General features: G+C 45.9%; 2 protein-coding genes across 4 annotated transcripts; one reads left to right on the top strand and one right to left on the bottom strand.

Annotated features, from left to right (window-relative positions):
* Positions 1 to 269: 269 nt before the first annotated feature.
* Positions 270 to 11,625, bottom strand: LOC109739128 (protein FAR1-RELATED SEQUENCE 5). 3 transcript variants are annotated; one of them, XM_020298216.4, is made up of 6 exons: positions 11,188 to 11,625; positions 3,223 to 3,345; positions 3,075 to 3,140; positions 2,899 to 2,991; positions 581 to 2,817; positions 270 to 493 (listed from the first exon to the last, which is right to left on the bottom strand). In XM_020298216.4, exons 1-5 carry the CDS (start codon positions 11,425 to 11,427, stop codon positions 2,764 to 2,766), a joined length of 576 nt encoding a protein of 191 aa, XP_020153805.1. In that variant the 5' UTR covers positions 11,428 to 11,625; the 3' UTR covers positions 270 to 493; positions 581 to 2,763. The 3 variants fall into 3 exon arrangements, with proteins under 3 accessions (XP_020153805.1, XP_020153807.1, XP_045086865.1); XM_020298218.4 differs by lacking the exon at positions 11,188 to 11,625 and adding an exon at positions 3,446 to 7,816; XM_045230930.2 differs by lacking the exons at positions 2,899 to 2,991; positions 3,075 to 3,140; positions 3,223 to 3,345; positions 11,188 to 11,625 and having other exon boundaries at positions 581 to 2,732.
* Positions 11,626 to 17,849: 6,224 nt separating this feature from the next.
* On the top strand, positions 17,850 to 18,629 carry LOC141027378 (uncharacterized). The gene has a single exon (XM_073504385.1). It carries the CDS (start codon positions 17,850 to 17,852, stop codon positions 18,627 to 18,629), a length of 780 nt encoding a protein of 259 aa, XP_073360486.1.
* Positions 18,630 to 19,370: the final 741 nt, after the last annotated feature.

The raw sequence follows: 19,370 nt of genomic DNA, 5'->3' as shown, positions 1-19,370 counted from the left end.
CTCGGGATCGCCGTTTGTGGCGGCACCTGAATCATCCTCGTGTCTTGCGCCATTTTTGTCCTGTTCTTGAACGCCCCTTTGCGCCGGCTGGCGCCACTCACGACCCAGCGGCTGTTACTTTTTAAAAAAATTGAAGCAACTGGCGGCCGTAAAACGCCCCCGATCGCCCAACACTCCATGATTTATACATCAAATGATATATTCTAAATAAAAATGTGTATATCACATATCATATTAAAAACAATGACTATAGCGGCAACAAATATATATTCTAAAGTTAAAATGTGTATATCGCATATCATATGAAAAACAACGAGTATAGTGCCAACAAATATGACATAAGTTAACACTGATTACAAGTCTCCCGTAGCGATGTGCCAGAAACAAATTTATAAGTAGAATTCTTTATTACAACCAAATAAATCATTAACTCTATTTAAGAACTTGTTCCACTTATTCAAACAATCCGTGCTATCATCATCATGCCATGTTTCTGTATAGAAAGATCATAATATATGTCAAAATTTCATAAACAATAAACTAAATAACAAAAGTACGTTAAAGAAACATATACACATACTTAGGATTCGTAGGACAATTGTTCTTGAAATGACCTTTTGTTCTGCATAAACCGCATAGGCGTTCAGGAGGTTTCTCATTGAAACCTTTAGGTCTACCGTTTTTAGTCACGCCAGGTTCCTTACCACGGCCTTTGTTATTCTGCCCTTTGGGTGCTCCTTTCATAGTGACTTTCTGTGGATCACCAACAGAAACATGATCTTGATCCGGCACAAAAGCATCGTCATACGCAACCCTATGTTGTCTCACATATTCTTCCTCCTCAACGTCCTTGTTTGCTATATCATCCTTCAGAGCAGCCTTCAGTTTGTCAAATACAAAATGGTCTATGACATGCCGCATGAGATGCTTCCACAGACAAAATAGTCAACTCATTGTACTTAGTTCTCTCCTCAGTACCTGCCCATCCCCATGCAAAGAGTTCGCTAGTGCGCTTCACGGCCAGTCCACCTCTAGCATTCTTGGTTAATCTTCGCAGCACTAAGCACTGAGGTAAGTCCTTCATGTTCAACCTGGCCAAAACATAAAGAACATGCTTGCATGGGAGACCATTACGATTCATACTACCACAACTGCACTTCACTATTTCTTCTGAGTTAGTAGGTGTATAGTCCACTTTGAATCTCAGTTGGGTGTTATTTTTCCATGCCACTTGAATCTCTGACGGACGGCTCCACTGAGTCTATCTATGATCTCAAGATCCGCTGCCTTCTTCATTTCTTTCTGCAAGAGGTAAAAGTTCACCAGAAGTGAGGGCAGCGGCTTTCTCAATGTATTTGAACTCGTCAAGTACTGCTATCGGGAGTGTCTATGTGGCCATGCAGTCGTCGTACGACTCATTTTCACGGAGCTGCACAATGCAGTTCTCATAATGCACAACCATATCAACAATTGTCATGCCAGAGTCAAGATGCATATGAAGGCAAGAGTTCAGACTCTCGCTCCTCTGGCTACTCCGCATACCAAGGAAGAACCCACCGGTGAGATATGATGCAGCCCAAAGCCTTTTCTTCCTGTACATCCTACGCAACCATGTTTCAGTTTTCTCCGACTCCCATTTAGCTTTGAAAGCTGCCCATCCCGCCTCAAACTCATCATGTGTAGTAGCATAGTAAATAAGAGACATGAACTCCTTAAGGGACTTGTGGTGGAGGTGTTTCTGCATGTTCTTCTCTATATGCCATGAACAAAGTCGATGCCACACGTCAGTAAGGACCTTACTGGTGGCCCTTATCATGGCTGCGTCTCCGTCAATAATTACAAACCTCGGCTTCTTCTGACAGTGAGCTCTCAAGAAGGTCTGCAACACCCAAACATATGTATCTTCGGTCTCATTTGACACAACAGCACAACCGAACACAATGGTGCAACGATGATTGTTTAGATCAACAAAAGGTATGAATGGCATTCCGTACCTATTCATCTTATATGTGCTGTCGAAGACGGTTACATCACCAAAGTCAAGGTAATCCCGACGTGACTGAGAATCACACCAGAACAGGTTCTTCAGCTTGCCTTCTGCATCAACAGTGTGGTCAAAGAAAAAGTATGGATCCCTTGCCTTTATGGCCATCATGATCCCGATCGCAGTGTCCGCATCACCCTTTGCTAGCAACTTCATTTTCTCCCTATAGCACATGTTATAAAGGTTCCTGCTCCCGAAACCAGCCCTTGCATATGATCCATACCTACTAACGAAGTTGTCATAAATCATATGTTTTCTGATCCCAGCACCTGCCATTGCTAAGATCTCGATCTTCTGATATTCCTTTATCTGATTGTGAGATCGGAGATATGTAACTTCATCCGGTAGCAAGAATGTGACTATGATCATCGCTGAAACTGCTGACATACCAAATGGAGCGCTCTCTATCAAGCTTCACAGTTAGATGGGCCTCGCAATAACACCGACTCTCCGCTCTCAGCCTACGCTTCCTCCCTTCCATGGTACAAAACTTGGCCAGTCATTTCCCAGCCCTCGAACAGAGAAACCTCCTCAAGCGCTTACGTGCGTCGACACCCTTCGCGTATTTCAAGTTGTCCCTCGTAATGCTGAATCCACGCTTTTTCGCATAGTCGTTATAGAAATCATATGCCTCCTCTTCTGACCTGAACGTCATGGCCATCACCATCCAATGCCTGTCCAGTGAGTCTTACTGGTTTTCATCGTACCCAATGTCAAAATTACTCATCACCATTGGCATCGTCATCATTTTCGCACGGGTCACCAACGTCTCCCTGAAAAAAATACAAACAACCTCATATGTCAGTAAGTTATTGTATGAGGACTATCATATATATTCACTTTGCACTACTTACTTTGCTTGAGCTGTCATTATAAGATGCATCAACATCGTTTTCGTCATTGGCATCATCGAATAAATTCCACTCATAGTACCCTTCCACATCCATCTGCACAAATTTTAAATATGATATGTAAGATTTGATGCATTTGTCATGTCACTTTAAACTAACCTGCATAATTTTAAACTTACATGGGTACCGTTTTCAGCATATGAATCATCTACATCCATATCATCATTGTCATTATCCCCACCTACCTGTGCAAAGTCAAACAAGTACATGTTAGTGTCATCGCGGTTGCTTGTATTTAATATGCTTGACAACATGCAGACCACTTACATTGCCACTGTAAGACTCATCCAAACTCATATAATTTCCCCCGCCATGTTCGTCTTCATCCAATGACAATGATCCGTCCTCCCTACCGCCATCATCACCGTCATATCTGATTTTCGCCTCCATCTATACACGTTTATATATAATCAAACATCCATTCAAACAGCACGTAACATCGTCGCAACTAAAATCCGTTTTTAAATCACAATGTCAGCGGCTCGCGTACCTCGTTGCCTTCGTCAGACATGACAATAGTGTTGATATTCGCCGGTGACGAAGGCTTGAGGGCGAACAGCACGCCGAGCAGGCGGCGGCGGCGGCGTCTGCCCGACCTAGGCGGTTGTCGGCGTCGACTTTGCGCACAACACGTCGAAATTATTGGGTGCTGCCGGCGACTTTATTTCCCCGTCGGCCAGGTACTGCCGGAGATGGCAGCGGCGGTGCGAGAGGCGACGGCAGAGGCGAGGGGAAAATAGGGTTCACCCGATCGGGCGTCTTTTTTTTTCTCAAACCAAACGGGCGGGCGGGCGCGACCAGCCCGTGCGGTGATGCGGGCGGGCGGGTATTCTAATACGCCGTGTGAAATGACCCCCTGCCCCTACGTTTTGGGGGGGGGGTGTACCGAAGCGCACCTCATTTTGGATGGAAACGGTCCTGTGAAGAAGTTGCTTGAGATATTCAACACCTTGATAGGAAAACTATGATTTGAGGATTGGATCTCTTGCAGATGACCATCAAGGCGGTTGAAGCTGACATCGAGAACTACGATGCTTCTGGAGAAGAACAATTCCACTGGTAGACTGCCTTCAAGAGAATCCTGGGATAGGTTGAGGTGCAAGAGCCAGAAATTGACAATGGCTCCTAGGTGCATATAGACCCATTGTCAATTTCTGGCTCTGGGCTCGGTGTTTTGGCTTCTAGGTGCATATGCATTCATTGTCTAAATACACATTTTGAAAAGTTGAAAAATTCGAAACAAAAATCCCACGTGTATACCAGGACATTCTATGTGCATGCACAAAGTTTCGGTGAAAAACGACGTTTTTTTTTTGCTTGTGTAAAAAGATAAAGAAATGCAAAATGAATAGTTGTAATGAAATATTAGAAATTGTCTTTTTTACACAAGCCACAAAAAACCTCGTTTTTCACCGAAAACTTTGTGCACGCACATAGAATGTTCGGATATACACGCAGGATTTTTTTTTAGAATTTTTTAACTTTTCAAAATGTGCATTTGGACAATGAGATGACCCCTCTGAGGGATGGTGAGAATGAGATGACCCCTCTGAGGCTCTGAGGCCTTTGGAAGACAACAAGACATCTGTGACTGTGCCATCACTGCTGCAGACGATACATTCCCAGTTGCAGCAGTCTAAGCCATTCACCCATGACACGTTGAGACCACCGTTACCGCCCGCTTAGGAAGTCAGAGAGTGTGGTGGCCTCATGCTCCGTGCAGGAACTTGTGGGAGAAGCAAAACAGAGCAGCAGCACAACAGCGAGGCCATGAAAATGCATGGTTGTTTTCTCCCTGCTGCTTGATGCGAAGCGGAGCAGCTGGGTCATGTGCCTGAAAGCCTTATGGGCTTATGGCCACGGCGTAGTGTTCCTGCAACTGAATCCATGAGCCATCATGGATGGTGGTTGAGATCAAGAACGGGTTGCAACCTTACCCAAACTCGGCGAGGAACATGTGCAACGAAGGGTAGCTATAATTTCCTCTCCTTCTTTAGCAACTCTTTACTCTTTTTAGCTCAAGAATGAAAAGAGAAGCAGCGTATACCAACGTTTATTCTACGGCTAACGGCAGGACCCCCTACCCCCGTGTGGTAGTATACTGCTTCCACGTCTTCCTAATCCCTAGTCGTATGTGTAGTAGTAAATCACAAGTAATGTAGAAAAACAAACAACTCTTAATGCGCTGATGGCCGTTAGAGGCAAATTTGACAATTTTGACCTTGGGACGAAATCAATTCACAGAATAAACTGCCCGTGAAACTATTTCACGTCGATGACCTTTTTGTGTAGCGTCCGCCACGCCGGCGCCACACTCTACGGTGCAGCGCCTAGCTCGGGGGCGTTGCACATCTGTCCACCGTGGCAGCCCCTGGGCCCGCACCCAGCAGTGCAGCGCCTACGTGCTAGACGCCACACATGTAATGTGCAACGCCTAGCCCCCGGGCGCTGCACTGTGACTTAGATGCCAGCCGCGGCAGCCCTCTCCTCCCCCACCCACCCCATTGCCACCAGTTACAAACAGAAGAAGCCGCGGCGGCGGCCCTCTCCTCTCCCCCTCTCAATCCCCTCTCTCAAATCCTTCAGATCTGACGATTTTGTCCGTGGATTCGTTCACCAATCCATCCTAGAAGGTATCCTCCTCCGACCCCCTTCTTTCTATCCATATAATGTATGCTATTTTGAAGATTTAGAGGAACCCTTGTTTGATTTGATTAGATTTGAATGTTGCATGTATTATAATCTTGCATGTAGCTAATTTTGCAACCCTAGTTTAGTTTATTTTATTGAAAAGATATGGTTTGGATATATAGGTTGACATGTTATTTTATATGGAAAAGAGATTTGTATTTAATCTTGAATGAAGTAGGCCTAGTTTAGTTTATTTGTGTTGAACTTATATTTGTTTTGACAACAATGCTTTGGATACATATGCTTTTAATTTTGCATCTAGTAGGCGTACTTTAGTTTATTTGTATTCAAAAGATAATTGTGTTGACAAGAAAGTTTTTTTTCAAATTATTAGGATGGTTTGGCTTCTCGATGATCATTGGGACAAACAACACCGGTCGTACGCTATGTCGGTGGAGCAGCGGGTAATAATGAAAGTTGTCGGTGTTATGAATTTCATGTTTATTTCAAACACAAATGCCCCATATGTAATGATTTGTTTGTTTGTTTGTAGGAGCTTGCACCTTTGAAGCTTCGGTCTCACGGGGTCACCCTTGGGTGGATGCGCTATGATGAGCGGTACACACCGTATGTAAGGCAGACGGGACTTCTCCCTTTCATTCAGTTGGTCAGCCGGTCGACGCCACCCAACAATGCTGCAGCACTCACCGCGCTTATTGATCATTGGAGGTCGGAGACACACACTTTCCATCTTCGGACCGGGGAGATGACCGTGATGCTCCAGGATATGGCTATGATCACCGGTCTTCCTATCGATGGGAACCCTTTATGTATGAACACCGATTCTGATGGATGGCGCGCGCAGATGCATGCCCTTATCGGTATGGTTCCTCCGGAGCCTCGGGAACCAGAAGCAGAAGACAAGAAGAAGGAAAGAGTCGCAGTCGGTGCTCCTTTCACGTGGATTCAATCGAACTTTGGTACTTGCCCTGAGGATGCTAATGAGGACACGGTCAAGACATATGCTCGTGTCTACATGTGGTACGTGATATCCAGGACTATGTTTGCTGATGGCACAGGCAAGAATGCTCCATGGATGTGGCTAAAGGCGTTGACCATCTTCGATAGCAAATGGAGTTGGGGTTCGGCGACACTGGCTTACTTGTATCGACAGGTATGAAGTTGTTTCCTTTTCACTTCATTGATACATTATCAATGCGCTCTTGTTGTTAATTCAACCATGTTCTCTTTTATGTGCAGTTGGACGAAGCCTGTTGTAGGCAATCTGGAGGTATTGGTGGTTGTCTGCTCGCACTTTCCATATGGAGCTGGGAGCGTTTGCCGGTTGGACGATCGAAGACCGTGAAGTACGAGGATTGGGACGACAAAGACGACCCACTACGGCTCCCCACTTGGGCTTACAAGTGGGATGTGTTAAATGAGACGACGGATGATCCGTCGGTCATGTACAAGTTGTACAAGAGCGAGCTGGACGCGATCACGCCTGAGCAGGTGAATCGACATTGCATAAGTGATTATCATGCTTCTATCGTAACTCGATATCAATTTTGCATTCTATCCCATTTTGCAGGTGGAATGGGAGCCGTACGGAAAAGGAGAGAGTTTTGGTAACCCTATAGAGTTCAGGATGAATCCGATGTGCACTAGGGATAGCGATCTCTGGCATATGCGGTGCCCACTCATATGCAACTGGGCGGTTGAGCTTCACCTGCCACATTGGGTGTTCCGCCAGTTTGGTTTGTTCCAGCCACACCCGCCGGAGTGGGAGGACACGGACAAGGTGCTACACAGGTAAGATATAATAAACCTTGAGCACTTAGCGGCTTCTCGGCGGTTTCGATGGTGGTAATATTCTGTTTCTAACTTGCAGGTTGGATAGGAAAAAGCAGCGGAAGATCAAGGATTGGGCCCAGCATCATAGGAAGTATGTCGTACAGTTCGCGCTTAGTGTGGAGCAAGCTAGGGCTGGAAAACGAGCCCAGCTTCGTAAGCACTGCCCGGATGCGTTCAACAACTATCTCACATGGTTTCTTGGAAGTACCCGTGTGGAGGTATGCAAGCCAGCGTATGCTGATGAGATTTTGGAAGATCCGACCATTTTTGATGAGCTAGCCCAGCACCAGTACAACGCATTAGTCAGGAAAGGAAACTCAGTGATCCCTTCAGCTCCAATGATGAACTTTGTGGTATTTGCCCTTTTTGCTTTTCCATTTGCACTATTCACATCTTCGCTTGCCTAACACTTTGATACCGTTTCTGTTCATAGCGTGCCTAGATCAAGAAAGCAGCTGATGAGACCGAGACTATTCTGGAAACAACCCCGGCTGGTAAAAGCGATGGGGAAGGTGCACTTCAAGCATTCATTAAGGTTCACATCTCCTTCAAACTAGCACTTAACATGTGTTGCTACGTTCGATTTCTCATTCACTTGTACATGTTGCAGCGCCAGGGCCAAAAGTTAAGGCGGCTATCAAACCTTTTCGGTTGTCGTGACCCCGAGTATGTATCACCAGAACGGTCTAGGTCGGTGACACCATCAGATCCCACTTCGGGCCAGGGCCATGTTGATCCTTTGGAGGATGAGGATGTGGGTGTGGTCACCCAAGAGGTATGGCATGAGCATATATCAATTGTTGATGCATTGCTAACTATATCCTCACACCCGGTCTTTTCATATCTTTTGTTGATGCATAGGTTGCTGATGATATGACCTTGGGGACGTACCAGGTTCGGTCTGCATACGAGTTAAAGCCTAGGAAGGGAATCAAGAAGTACACACCTGAAGGCTTCACCCAAAGAGGCAAAAGGACGGTCGGCACCTCGCGGATGGCGGCATTGGATGACTATTTGGATGACGATGCGGATGACGTGGAGGAACCGCAGCCGGAGCCGGAGCGGGTTGCTCTTCCTAGGAAGGCGAAGAATATATCCAGCAAGAGGGGGGAGGAGCCAAAAAGCGCTCAAGGAACTAGTCGTCGTCCTCTATTTGTAATGGTAGCTCTATGTTGGTGGTAGCTCTATGTTGAACTCTATGTTGGTGGTAATGTTAAACTTGTCGTGATGGTCACTCTATGTTGAACTTGTCGTGATGGTCACTCTATGTTGAACTCTATGTTGGTGGTAATGTTGAACTTGAAGCTCTTAGTAATGTTGAACTTGTCGTGATGGTCACTCTAGGAAATGTTGAACTTGAATTGATTGTATGTCTTAGCTCATAGTAATGTTGAAATTACTGTTTATTCTGTGATGCAACTATCTGTGACTTAAAATGACCCAGTTTATTCTGTGATGCAACTATTCTGTTACAGACTTGTGTGGCGCCTAGCTTGCAGGCGCCACACTGTACAGTGCAGCGCCTAGCTCGTGGGCGTTGCACTGTACGGTGTGGCGCCTCCAAGCTAGGCGCCGCATAGGTCTGTAACTTGCCCTCCCTTCTGTTTCTCTCTGGATAGTTACAGACCTGTGTGGCGCCTAGCTTGCAGGCGCCACACTGTACAGTGCAGCGCCTAGCTCGTGGGCGTTGCACTGTACGGTGTGGCGCCTCCAAGCAACCAAAGGGGAGGGGTTCTGGTTCAAGTCCAAATGCAAACTTGAATCAACCTTCTTCGTTGCAAATAACTCAAGAGCCTTGTCTAGTGATTCGACCACCGTCTCCTTGTATGCAACCCAACGTTGCTCCGAGTTGACACGCATTGTCTTCCACGGATGTGCATTCCAAAACCAACATTATGCCTTCCCTCCAACTCAACGATATCACTAGGGTCCATCCAATTCAATTCTTTCCTCACTTGTTGCAAGAGCTCCGCATAGCTAGGACTACTATCAAACACCATGTCAAGCTCATCCGGGTCCGGTTCAATATTGCCTTTCAAGAAGGCGTCTTTGTCCCCATGATGAACAAACACACATGTTCTTCCCATCCCTATAAGCATTCAAAGAACACAACGTAACATTACTTCCATGAGTACTAATCCTTTTGACTAACACGAAATACAAACCCTAATATATATATCAAACAACAACCCTAACCCTAACCCTAACCCTAACCATAACCATAACCCTAGCCCTAAACCTAACCCTAGCACCAACATAACAACACCCATAAGAATAACCCTAACATACTAACAAAGCCTAATCATAGGAAATTGGCAAACAAACATCTCACATCTCCATGCAAATCTCTAGATCCAAACAAAACTAGGGTTTCCCCAAACTAGCAACAAATGAGCAATTTGATAACATTATTTGGATCAAAACAAGGGGATCGGAGAAGATTACCTTGAGGGAGGGTTTGACTTCGAAATTCACGGACAAATTCTTCAAATTTGCAAGATTTGGGAGACGGTTTGAGAGGAGGAGAGAGTGGGACAGGGGCAAAGCTCGGGTTGGAGTGTGGGGTGGGGGGAGTGGGGGAGGGGGGCCAGCCAAGTGGCTGCGTAAGTCACAGTGCAGCGCCTACACGCTAGGCGCTGCACTTTAAATGTGTGGCGCCTAGCACGGAGGCGCTACACATTACATGTGTGGCGCCTAGCCTGGAGGCGCTGCACTGTGCACTGCTGGGTGCGGGCCCAGGGGCTGCCACGGTAGACTGGCGTGCAACGCCCCAGAGCTAGGCGCTGCACCGTAGGTTGTGGCGCCGGCGTGGCGGGCGCTACACAAAAAGGTTTTCGGCGTGAAATAGTTTCACGGACAGTTCATTCTATGAATTGATTTCGTTCAGAGGTCAAAATTGTCAAATTTGCCGCCGTCAGATAATCATGGCACCAAGTCAAACGTCTCCACGCACTGATTCTCCCTACCCAGAAAAAGTGGATCGTGAACAAAGTGCAGCCCGTGCGCACCAACTGCTATGCCACCGGGCATGCGTCCCCGGCTCCAGCACCGCTAGTCGCCATCGTCGCGGCCGCAGACCTTCGGCATCCCCGGTTGGCATCACCTCGTCGTGCAGGTCGCAAAAAAAAATCACTGCCGTCACGCTTCACGGCCAGCAACGCCCCCTCCATTGATGCCGCTCGCCGGACCTCGCAGCAGGTTTCAATCTCCCGTCGTTGAAGCACTTATCATCTCCAGTCCAGCATACGTCGCCGTCGGCTACAACTCCAAGTGCTCGTGCTCGCAACCTCGCCGGCGACCGGCGCCTCCGGTTGTAGCTCCGGTGTAGACGGCTTGCAGCTCTCGTGCATGCGGTTGCAGCTTCCCAATACATGGTTGAAGCTTTTTAAAAAGCCGGTTCCTCATCTAGCAAAGAAATTGAAAGCAAAAAAAATCTTCAGTTAGTTGATTGAAGCAGAAAAAAATGCCAGTTCCAGCAAAATCGAAAGACGTTGGTAGCAAAATTTTAGGCTGGTTACAGCAAAATACAAAACAAAACAAGGTGGTAGCAAAAAATTCTGATGCTTCTAGCAAAAAAGATGGGTGGTTGAAGCAAACTTTCTCACCGGCTGCACCAAAATTTGCAATCCCGGCAAAAAAGAAAAAAAAATACTTTTGTACTCGCATGCATGGAAATCGCTGGTTCCGGCAAAAATGCTTAATGGTTCGAGCAAAAACAATGGCTGGTAGACGCAAAAAAATAAAAACCTGCTGAAGGCCGTGGCTGTTGGTTCCAACATTTTGCTGCCACGGTTGTAGCACCTCCTGTCGCCCGTTCCAGCAAAAAAACTGGTCGGTTCCAGCATCATCGGTGTCATAGCTCCCGGTCGCCGCCATGGTTGCAGCTCCAGGTCGCTGCGGTTGCAGCTCCGCGCGCCACCGGATGTAGCTTCGGTCGTTGCGGCTGCAGCGCCAGGCGCCGCTGTTCGCAGTTCCCCCCGCCGCCATGGTTGTACCTTCCCCGATTCACCTCTCCTCCTTCCTCCGTCTACTCTACAGCAGCGCCCGGCACCTCCCGTGCAGCAGCGCCGAGCAGCCACCATGCACCCTAGTCTTCCCTGCCACGGCGCCCATGGCCGTGCCGCATGGGCTGGGTCGCGAGAGAGGGATGGATGTCGCCCATGGCTGCCGACCAAGAAAAAGGATGAGGAATAACTGGTCCTGAAGGGATAAAGTAGGAGTGGTTTGAGCGGTGAGTGGGTCCTACCAACATGTGGCACTTGCGGGAGCTAGCTGTGGCCGTATGATGAAGCTTGATCGTACGCCTCGCAGGCTACCGGCGCGACGTTCGGCCGGCGCGCCGATGGCAAATATTTTACGCGTGTCGGTAACGACAGACCGTGAGGTGTCGGGGAGCAGGTAAATTCGTTGGAGAGTACCTCCAAGTCAACGTGCCTGTCATAGAACGAGATTAGTTTAGGGAACCTTGATTACTCAATACTCATGTTGAGACGACTTGCCAGTTACAAACCCAGAAATACGGTCTGGACAAAAGCTGGTGTGCTAGACGATTACAGGGCTCTAGTAAGTGCCATTTCGCCAGTTACAGGGCTCTAGACGATTACAGGGCTCTAGACAACAACAACAACAACAACACTTGTACGTTTAACTCGCTCCCCTGCGCTACTACTTCTCTCTTGCTCTACTCTGCACCACCGGGTTGCGCCACGTTGACGCTCGGTTGGGTTGGTTGGGTTGGTTGATGCTGCTCAGATTCTCTGCCGAGCTCGCCTCTGGTTGGCTTTGTTAGTGTTGCTGTTGCTCTCGGTTTCCTCAGGATTACAGAGGCAGAGGAGAACTGCAATACCTGTGAATGCTGTCGAAGTTTTTCTGTAATTGAATTGATTTTGAATGAAGTTGTATACTGTGAATTCAGATGATGTATCAGGCATTGTAGTTCCCTTGTAATCCAGTGTATCTATGTTAATAAATTTGTGAATTCAATGGAGTAAACACCATTGTTCTAAGTATTTATTTTCTCTGCAATGTGACATGAAATTGGCCTGATAGTTGCAAAATTCAGAGAGCAAGTGCACATGAGATTTTTGGTGCCCTCCTGATATGACAAATAAATTTGATGTAAACTTTTTTTAGAGAGAGCGCACATATCTGTTTTTCTCCTGAACAACAGAAGTCACTTACAACAGTTAAAGCACAAAAGCAATCTTCTTGGTGTAATCGTGTGCCTGATATTATTCATGAAAAAATGTTAATAGGAGGGAGCATAGATCAGATGAAAGCATAGAAAGAGATCTAGTGGCAGATGTTTGCATTAATCAGATCCAATGCTTTTACATTTACAAAAATCCCTTGCATTAATGAATCAATTGTGAGGATAATCCCCTAATTGTCAGTAGGGTCCTCACACCTACCGCGATGGCTAGTATTCTGAATGTCTTGCTGGAAGTTTTGCCTTGAGAATTGGATATAAATGACTGGTGATGGCAAAATGGAGGCAAAGATGGATGATGGTGTCGCTGGCCAAGTTTTGACCGTTGAAGTTGATCATACTATCTTTTTAACTGGTATAGTTCGTTTAACTGCTGATGACAAGTGCTATTTAGGGAAGGAAACATAAATATTAACGCTGCAGTTCAGAGTGGCTGCAAGTCATACAACAAGAATCAGTCACCCCATGAGCTTGTACAGAGTAGACCTAATTTTTCCATTTCCCAGCATGTCAAAATGCGCACTCCTAATTTTAATGATAACATAGAAAGAAATCTAGTGGAAGATGCTTGCATACATCAGACCAAATGCTTTTAAACAAACCGAATCCGTTGCATTAGTTGATCGATTGTGATCATAATGCACACTAACTACTGAACAACATGCCAGTAAGAATACTGTGCTGCAGTTTGCAGACTCAGCTTCCTCTGCTTTGCTCAGCTGTGTAAGACTGCCACCAACAAGGCTGCCCTGCATGTCTGTAGAATTGCATCACTTGAGCAACGTCTCCATGTATGTCCCGTCGACGAGCCATCGTGATTTGCTTCTTGTCTTGCTTCGAGCAGTTCCTCAGGGGACTTGGTTAGTGGTCACGTGGAGGGATCAATGTAGGGGTCGTTGAAGTGTACGGTGTCCACCATCCACTCCACCTTTCCCTCCTCTGTAGGTATAATTCTGAACATAGCATCCCCTATTCTAAGACTATACTGGAATCAAAATCTAGTGGGTGGCCTGCATGTTTGCACACCAAACTTAAAACCTGAGAAGAGCATTATACCAACAGATGGGTACTTCAACTTAAAAAGAACCAATTTCCAACTCCATAACATAGATGAACATTAGAGAATCACATAAGTACCACCATACTAGCTTTACACATGCGCATGGCTACTAAACTGGTCCTCGTCTTTTTTTTTTAAATCAACCACTCTACTGACCCTATTATCTACTCCAGTATTTCTAAACCCGGTGAGCGAACTTTGGAAAAAACAACCATTATCTATTTCTAAACATTTGTGAGCATGAGAATGCCACCTACCAAAACCAGTATATTCTCATAGTTCTAGATATACTCAGATGAAAACAGAAGACTCACAGCCCACTCTTTAAGTTTAAGATTAAATTGTCTAAAGACTGAATGACACAACCAGTATTTACAACTCATATTCTACAGTTCAATAATTTAAGCTTAAAGATGTCTTTCCAGAAAATTAGTACATATACTACAAAGACTTCCCAAGTCAAATGCAAACATATTTTATGACCCGAGGATAATAGTTCCTAATGGATTAATTAAATAAGCAAAAATTGCAAAGTATGTGCTCCGAGGCTGAACTTATTCAAAAACTTAATAACTGAACTATATGCATGAGCTAGTAATCTCTCATGTATACTTTCGGATGCACTGAAAAGGAAAGACTGTATTAATGTAAAGAAGCTCCTCGTTTTTTCCGTTCTAAATACATGATGCATAAGCCGAGCAGTGCCAAGAGATGAAAATAATAAGCATTCAGGGCGTAAAATGGCAAGTACACATGATACTGGCACGGCAGTTGCAACATTCAGACAGCAAGTACACATGAGCTGTTGGCAACAATGATGCATGTACGCATCAGGATTCAGGAAACAGTCTTTTTTGGCGCCTTCTGATGCGACAACTAAATTCTGCTTTGTCGATGTGACAACTAAATTCTGCTTTGTCGATGTGACAACTAAATCCTGCATGAGGATTCAGGAGTTCAGCAAGCACACATATCTGTTCTTCTCCTGGAAAATAGCAGTCATCTGGAATAGTACTTCAAGCACAGAAGTAATCTTCTTGGTGGGACCGTGTGCTTGCATACATTAGATCCAATGCTTGCATACAACAGACTGAAAACGTAGAAAGAAATCTGGTGCTACTTGCATACATCAGATCCAATTCTTTTACATAGAACAATCCCTTGCATTAACTGATCAATTGTGAATCTCACTCGCACACTAATTAATGACCAAACTACGAATCTCACTCGCACTACTGAAAAACATGCCTGTGAAATACTCCTACACACTTGCAACCAAGGAGTAAATTGTCAAAAACCACCACAATTGCGTCCGATAGTGCCAAAAACTACTGTTTTTATAAAAGTTTGCTGAAAACACCGATTTTGAGTAATCACGTTGCCGAAAGCACTAACCGGTCGATTGACCTCGTTTTGATAGAAAAACTGACGGACAGGGCCCGCTGTCAGCGATGACATGGCAGAGGGAAAACGGACGCAGGAGACGGAGTTTCTCTCTTCCTCAACTTTCCCAAACATTTCGTTGAACACCTTCTGAGCGGCGCGAGGGGCGACGATGCCACCGAGGAAGTGTACGGCGGAGCAACGACTGCTCAACGCCGGCATCAGCTGCAAAAACCAACTTGGAGAGGAAGTAGACAGAGGGAGGTAAGCTGGTCCGCTGGCGGTTGGGACTCCCTCCCCGTCGGGGCCGCTGCCCGCGCGTGCACGGGCCGCGCCTCGGCTCTTTCGACCGCCGGCTTACTGCTGCGAATGCTGCCGCTCTGGCGAGGCCGAGCCCCCGCGGTGCCCCTGCTTCTCCATCGCCACCGTCCCTCCAGGTTCTTTCCGCGCCACCGCTCCCCCATGCCCCTGGTGCGCACGGGCGGTGCTGCTATGCGTCCCAGTCCGCTGCTCGATGTGGGTGCGCCTTGGGAAACCGGTGCGTGCAGCCCTCGTGCCGTGAACAGCCTACGTGGGCGAGGAAGCTCCGGCTGTGCCCGACGTACGATGCATGCGTCCATGCGGTGCGCACCACACACGCTGTCCACCGGAGTCAGAACATCGACATGGTGGAGGTTCAGTCTTCAGTCCAGGCGGTGCTCCTTGACGACGACCACCACGGCGAGCTCCATGCCCATGCGGACAAGAGCTCAGCGGACGGACTTGAGAGCTCCTCCGCGGGGCCCCTGCCTGGCCGTTGCAGCCCGAGAGCCCCCGCTGGCCAGGGGTCGCCGCCTCGAGAGCCAGCCAAGATTGTTTTTTTTTATACAGCACATACGCAAGACCTCATACATACGCGCATACGCTCACCTCTACGATGCGCATACGCTCACCCCTACAAACGCGCACACCCTACCCCTATGCGGGCTGGCCAAGCCGCGTGCTGCCACTATCACCCCTATGAGCACCTTCAAGAGACGAGACTGAGCCGCCATATCATTTTGAGATTACAAAATCACCATAGACGCTTCGTTATCGACGGAAATGTCTCCTCCCACAAAAAGTCATCATCGGAAATTCTAAAATAAATTCAGGAATAATGCGAGCACTAGAACTTGAACCCTAATGGGCCGGAGATACCACTATCAAAACTGACATCATCTGCACACAAAAAGTTAGGGTTTTTGCCTCCCGCCGGCGCCGCCACAGATCTGCCTCCTCTCCGGTGGCTCCAGGGCCATGGGGGCGCGGTGGATCTCGGCAAAGACTGGCGGGAGGGCTCCGTTTTTAGTCGCTTCTTTCAATTTTGCTAGGGTTTGTGTCCTGCTCAGGAAGACGAGACGGCGGCGGCTCCCTGAAGATGGAATAAAGGTCTCCCCGTCTAGCCCCCGTTCCGGCGGTGCGTCTAGCACCGTTGGTGGGTGTGTGGAGGTGTGTCTCCGGCGGATCTATCTTTGGTGGATTTGCTCGGATCTCGTCGTTGTTCGTCTACGTTCGTATGTCTTTGGATTGGATCCTTCTGATCTACGTTATTCTTCATCTGCGGCGGTTGTTGTTCTGGTGCGCTGGTCCTACGGGGCCTTAGCACGACGACTTCCCGACTGTCTACTACAACAAGTTGTGTCCGACTCCGGCGATGAAGGGGCGATGACGGCGGCGCGCCTTCGGCTCGCTTCAGTACTTGTAGTCGTTGCTAGGTGGTCTATAGATCTGGATGTAATTTTTATTATTTCTGGTATTCCTTGTATTGCCATGACTGAAGATGAATAGATCAGAAATTTTCCCGTAAAAAGAACTGACATCACCAAAATATAAGGAGCGTAATCACGGGAGATCCTATGTGCCGCTCTCTGCGGCAGTCGCCCGAACGAACAGGGGTATCTACGGCTGGGCCGGCCCATGAAGTACAGACAGGCAGCGATCGCGTACTATAGCTTAAAAAAAGTGAACTAGCCGCGGATCTCGTAAAAAAGGCATGCGCGACAATACCACTTGAGCTATGAACATTCACTGGCGATAACGCCGCGCAAGACCTTAAGAACAAAACGCCAGCGCTGATCCAAAATACTTTTCCAACTTTCAAGCACAAATTCTTTTTGAGAAAAAAATACCAGAACATTTTCGAATTTGCGAACACTTTTTTCAAAAACAGAACAGAATTGAAAACCCAAACATTTTTTGAAAACAAGAACATTTTTTAAATTTGTGAACAATTTTTTAAAGCATGAACGATTTTTGAATCTTGAGAACAAATTTGGAAGCGTGAACTATTTTTTAAAGCACGAACATTTTTTGAATCTTGAGAACAAATTTTAAAACAGAGAACAATTTTGAAAAATCCCGAACAAATTTGGAAGCGTGAATAATTTTTTAAAGCACAAACATTTTTTAAATCTTGAGAACAAATTTTGAAACGGAATTTTATTTTGAAAAATCCCAAAACAAATTTGGAAGCGCAGACATTTTTTGAATATGTGAACAAAAAATTAAAATCCGGTACATTTTCTGAATTTCGAAAGTTTTGAACTTTTTTGTGTAATGAGAACAATTTTTGAATTTTGAGAACATTTTTTCAAAAAACTGAACAATTTTTGGAAACACGAACAAAAATTAAAATTTTCGTTTTTTTTAAAGAGAGAAGAAAAGAAAAAGAAATAAAAAAGAAAAGATTTTTTTAGGATTTTTTAGAAACAGAAAATGTTTAGGATCGTGGAATTCATGTATGCCAATGATCGTGGAATTCTCTCTAAACCGATTCAGTTCTACGACAAGTTGAAGGAACTATTTAGTGGCTCCTCGACAGGTGGTTCTTTTATGCAAGACCCTTTCTCTGCAGCTAAAACTGACAATGATGATAAGGTAAAAGATGACATGATGAATGATATGTCCACCTTTGATGAAGCGAAGGGTCCAACAGGTCATGACTCGGATAAATTAGATACGGATAGTGATGATTGTGAAGCGGTGGCTGCTCTTGCTGCAACTGATAGTCAAGTTTCCTCGTCCAATGTTGCGGCTCTAAAGCCTAACAAGAAAAGTTTCAAAAAAAGTGCAAAGCCAAATACTCTGCCACCACCACAAAATGATAAAGCTAAAAAGTCAAAGCCAAGATCATCTCAAGCATCACAAGATGACACTGATATGGATGTGCTGCTCACAAGTACTTGGATAGACATACAAGAAACCCTTGCAAGTCCAGTACAGGCTGTAGCCCCAAAGGACCCAAATGCTCCTTTATGGGACATGCTCAAGAAAATTCCATTGCCACCTGATGAGAGGATGTCGGTCGGGATGCATCTATGCAAGCCAGAATTTGCAATCCATCGAGGTTTTGTTGTCAGCATGGGTCAAGAATACATGGAGCGTTGGGTGGATACATACTTATCTGACAATTATCCTGCTGGCAAACGTGTCGGTGATTATCTTGTTGGTAACCAAAACAACGATCATACTAGTAACCTTGGCGATGATCCTGTTGTTAACTCTAGCCCTTTCTGAGTAAGATTGGTTCGTGGTCTTCCATATTGTTGGATCCTTTTGGTTGCAAAACGCTAGTTTCTAAGTAGTCGATGACTAGATTTTGGCTATGCACATCTGATGTCTAAGTAATGGCTGATGGTGGTATTATTTTGCTACAGCCTTCTTCTTAGTTTCCTGTAGCGACCCGACCTCAGACGGTCAAGTCTCTGTGCTTAAGTGTCATCCCTGGATCGGTATGCTGACACACACAGTACTCGAGGATTTATAACAAAGGTAAATCACATGTATACAATAACGTAAATATTATTACCTCAATTCAAATAGCGGAAGAAACGACAAGGTTGTGGATTCCCATCAACACCAACGGCAAAGTTGAGTGTAAAAATCATAACCCTAACGTATCACTTACTCGTCCTAAGAATCCTGCAACATGAGACGTTGCAGCCACAAAGGGTCAGTACATTGAATGTACTGGCAAATTCACACCATAGGATAATGATGAATAATGGCTATCACTACATGCATATATGGCTAGTGGAGGCTCTACGGTTAACATGTTTTTGCGAAAAGTCAATTTTTCCCTACTGCAAAGGAATATATTTTATTTAACTACCAAGTTTGTTGAAAAATATTGAGAAGGTTCCTCCAACTCAACCCCCAATTAAAGTAATCAACCCAACAAATTAATTAAGTAAAGTGATGAGATCCATATGATAATCCAAGAACCAGATACTCAAGATGTCCATAACCGAGGACACG

This window comes from Aegilops tauschii, chromosome 7 (assembly GCF_002575655.3).
Source record: "Aegilops tauschii subsp. strangulata cultivar AL8/78 chromosome 7, Aet v6.0, whole genome shotgun sequence".
Classification (NCBI taxonomy): domain Eukaryota; kingdom Viridiplantae; phylum Streptophyta; class Magnoliopsida; order Poales; family Poaceae; genus Aegilops; species Aegilops tauschii.
Note: the sequence above shows the minus strand (reverse complement) of the source record. Positions and strands in the feature narration are given on the sequence as shown.

Bases quoted from the DNA above. Each gene is read 5' to 3' on its own strand.
- LOC109739128 (XM_045230930.2), bottom strand. From the start codon at position 2,431: ATGTCAGCAGTTTCAGCGATGATCATAGTCACATTCTTGCTACCGGAT.
- LOC141027378 (XM_073504385.1), top strand. From the start codon at position 17,850: ATGTATGCCAATGATCGTGGAATTCTCTCTAAACCGATTCAGTTCTAC.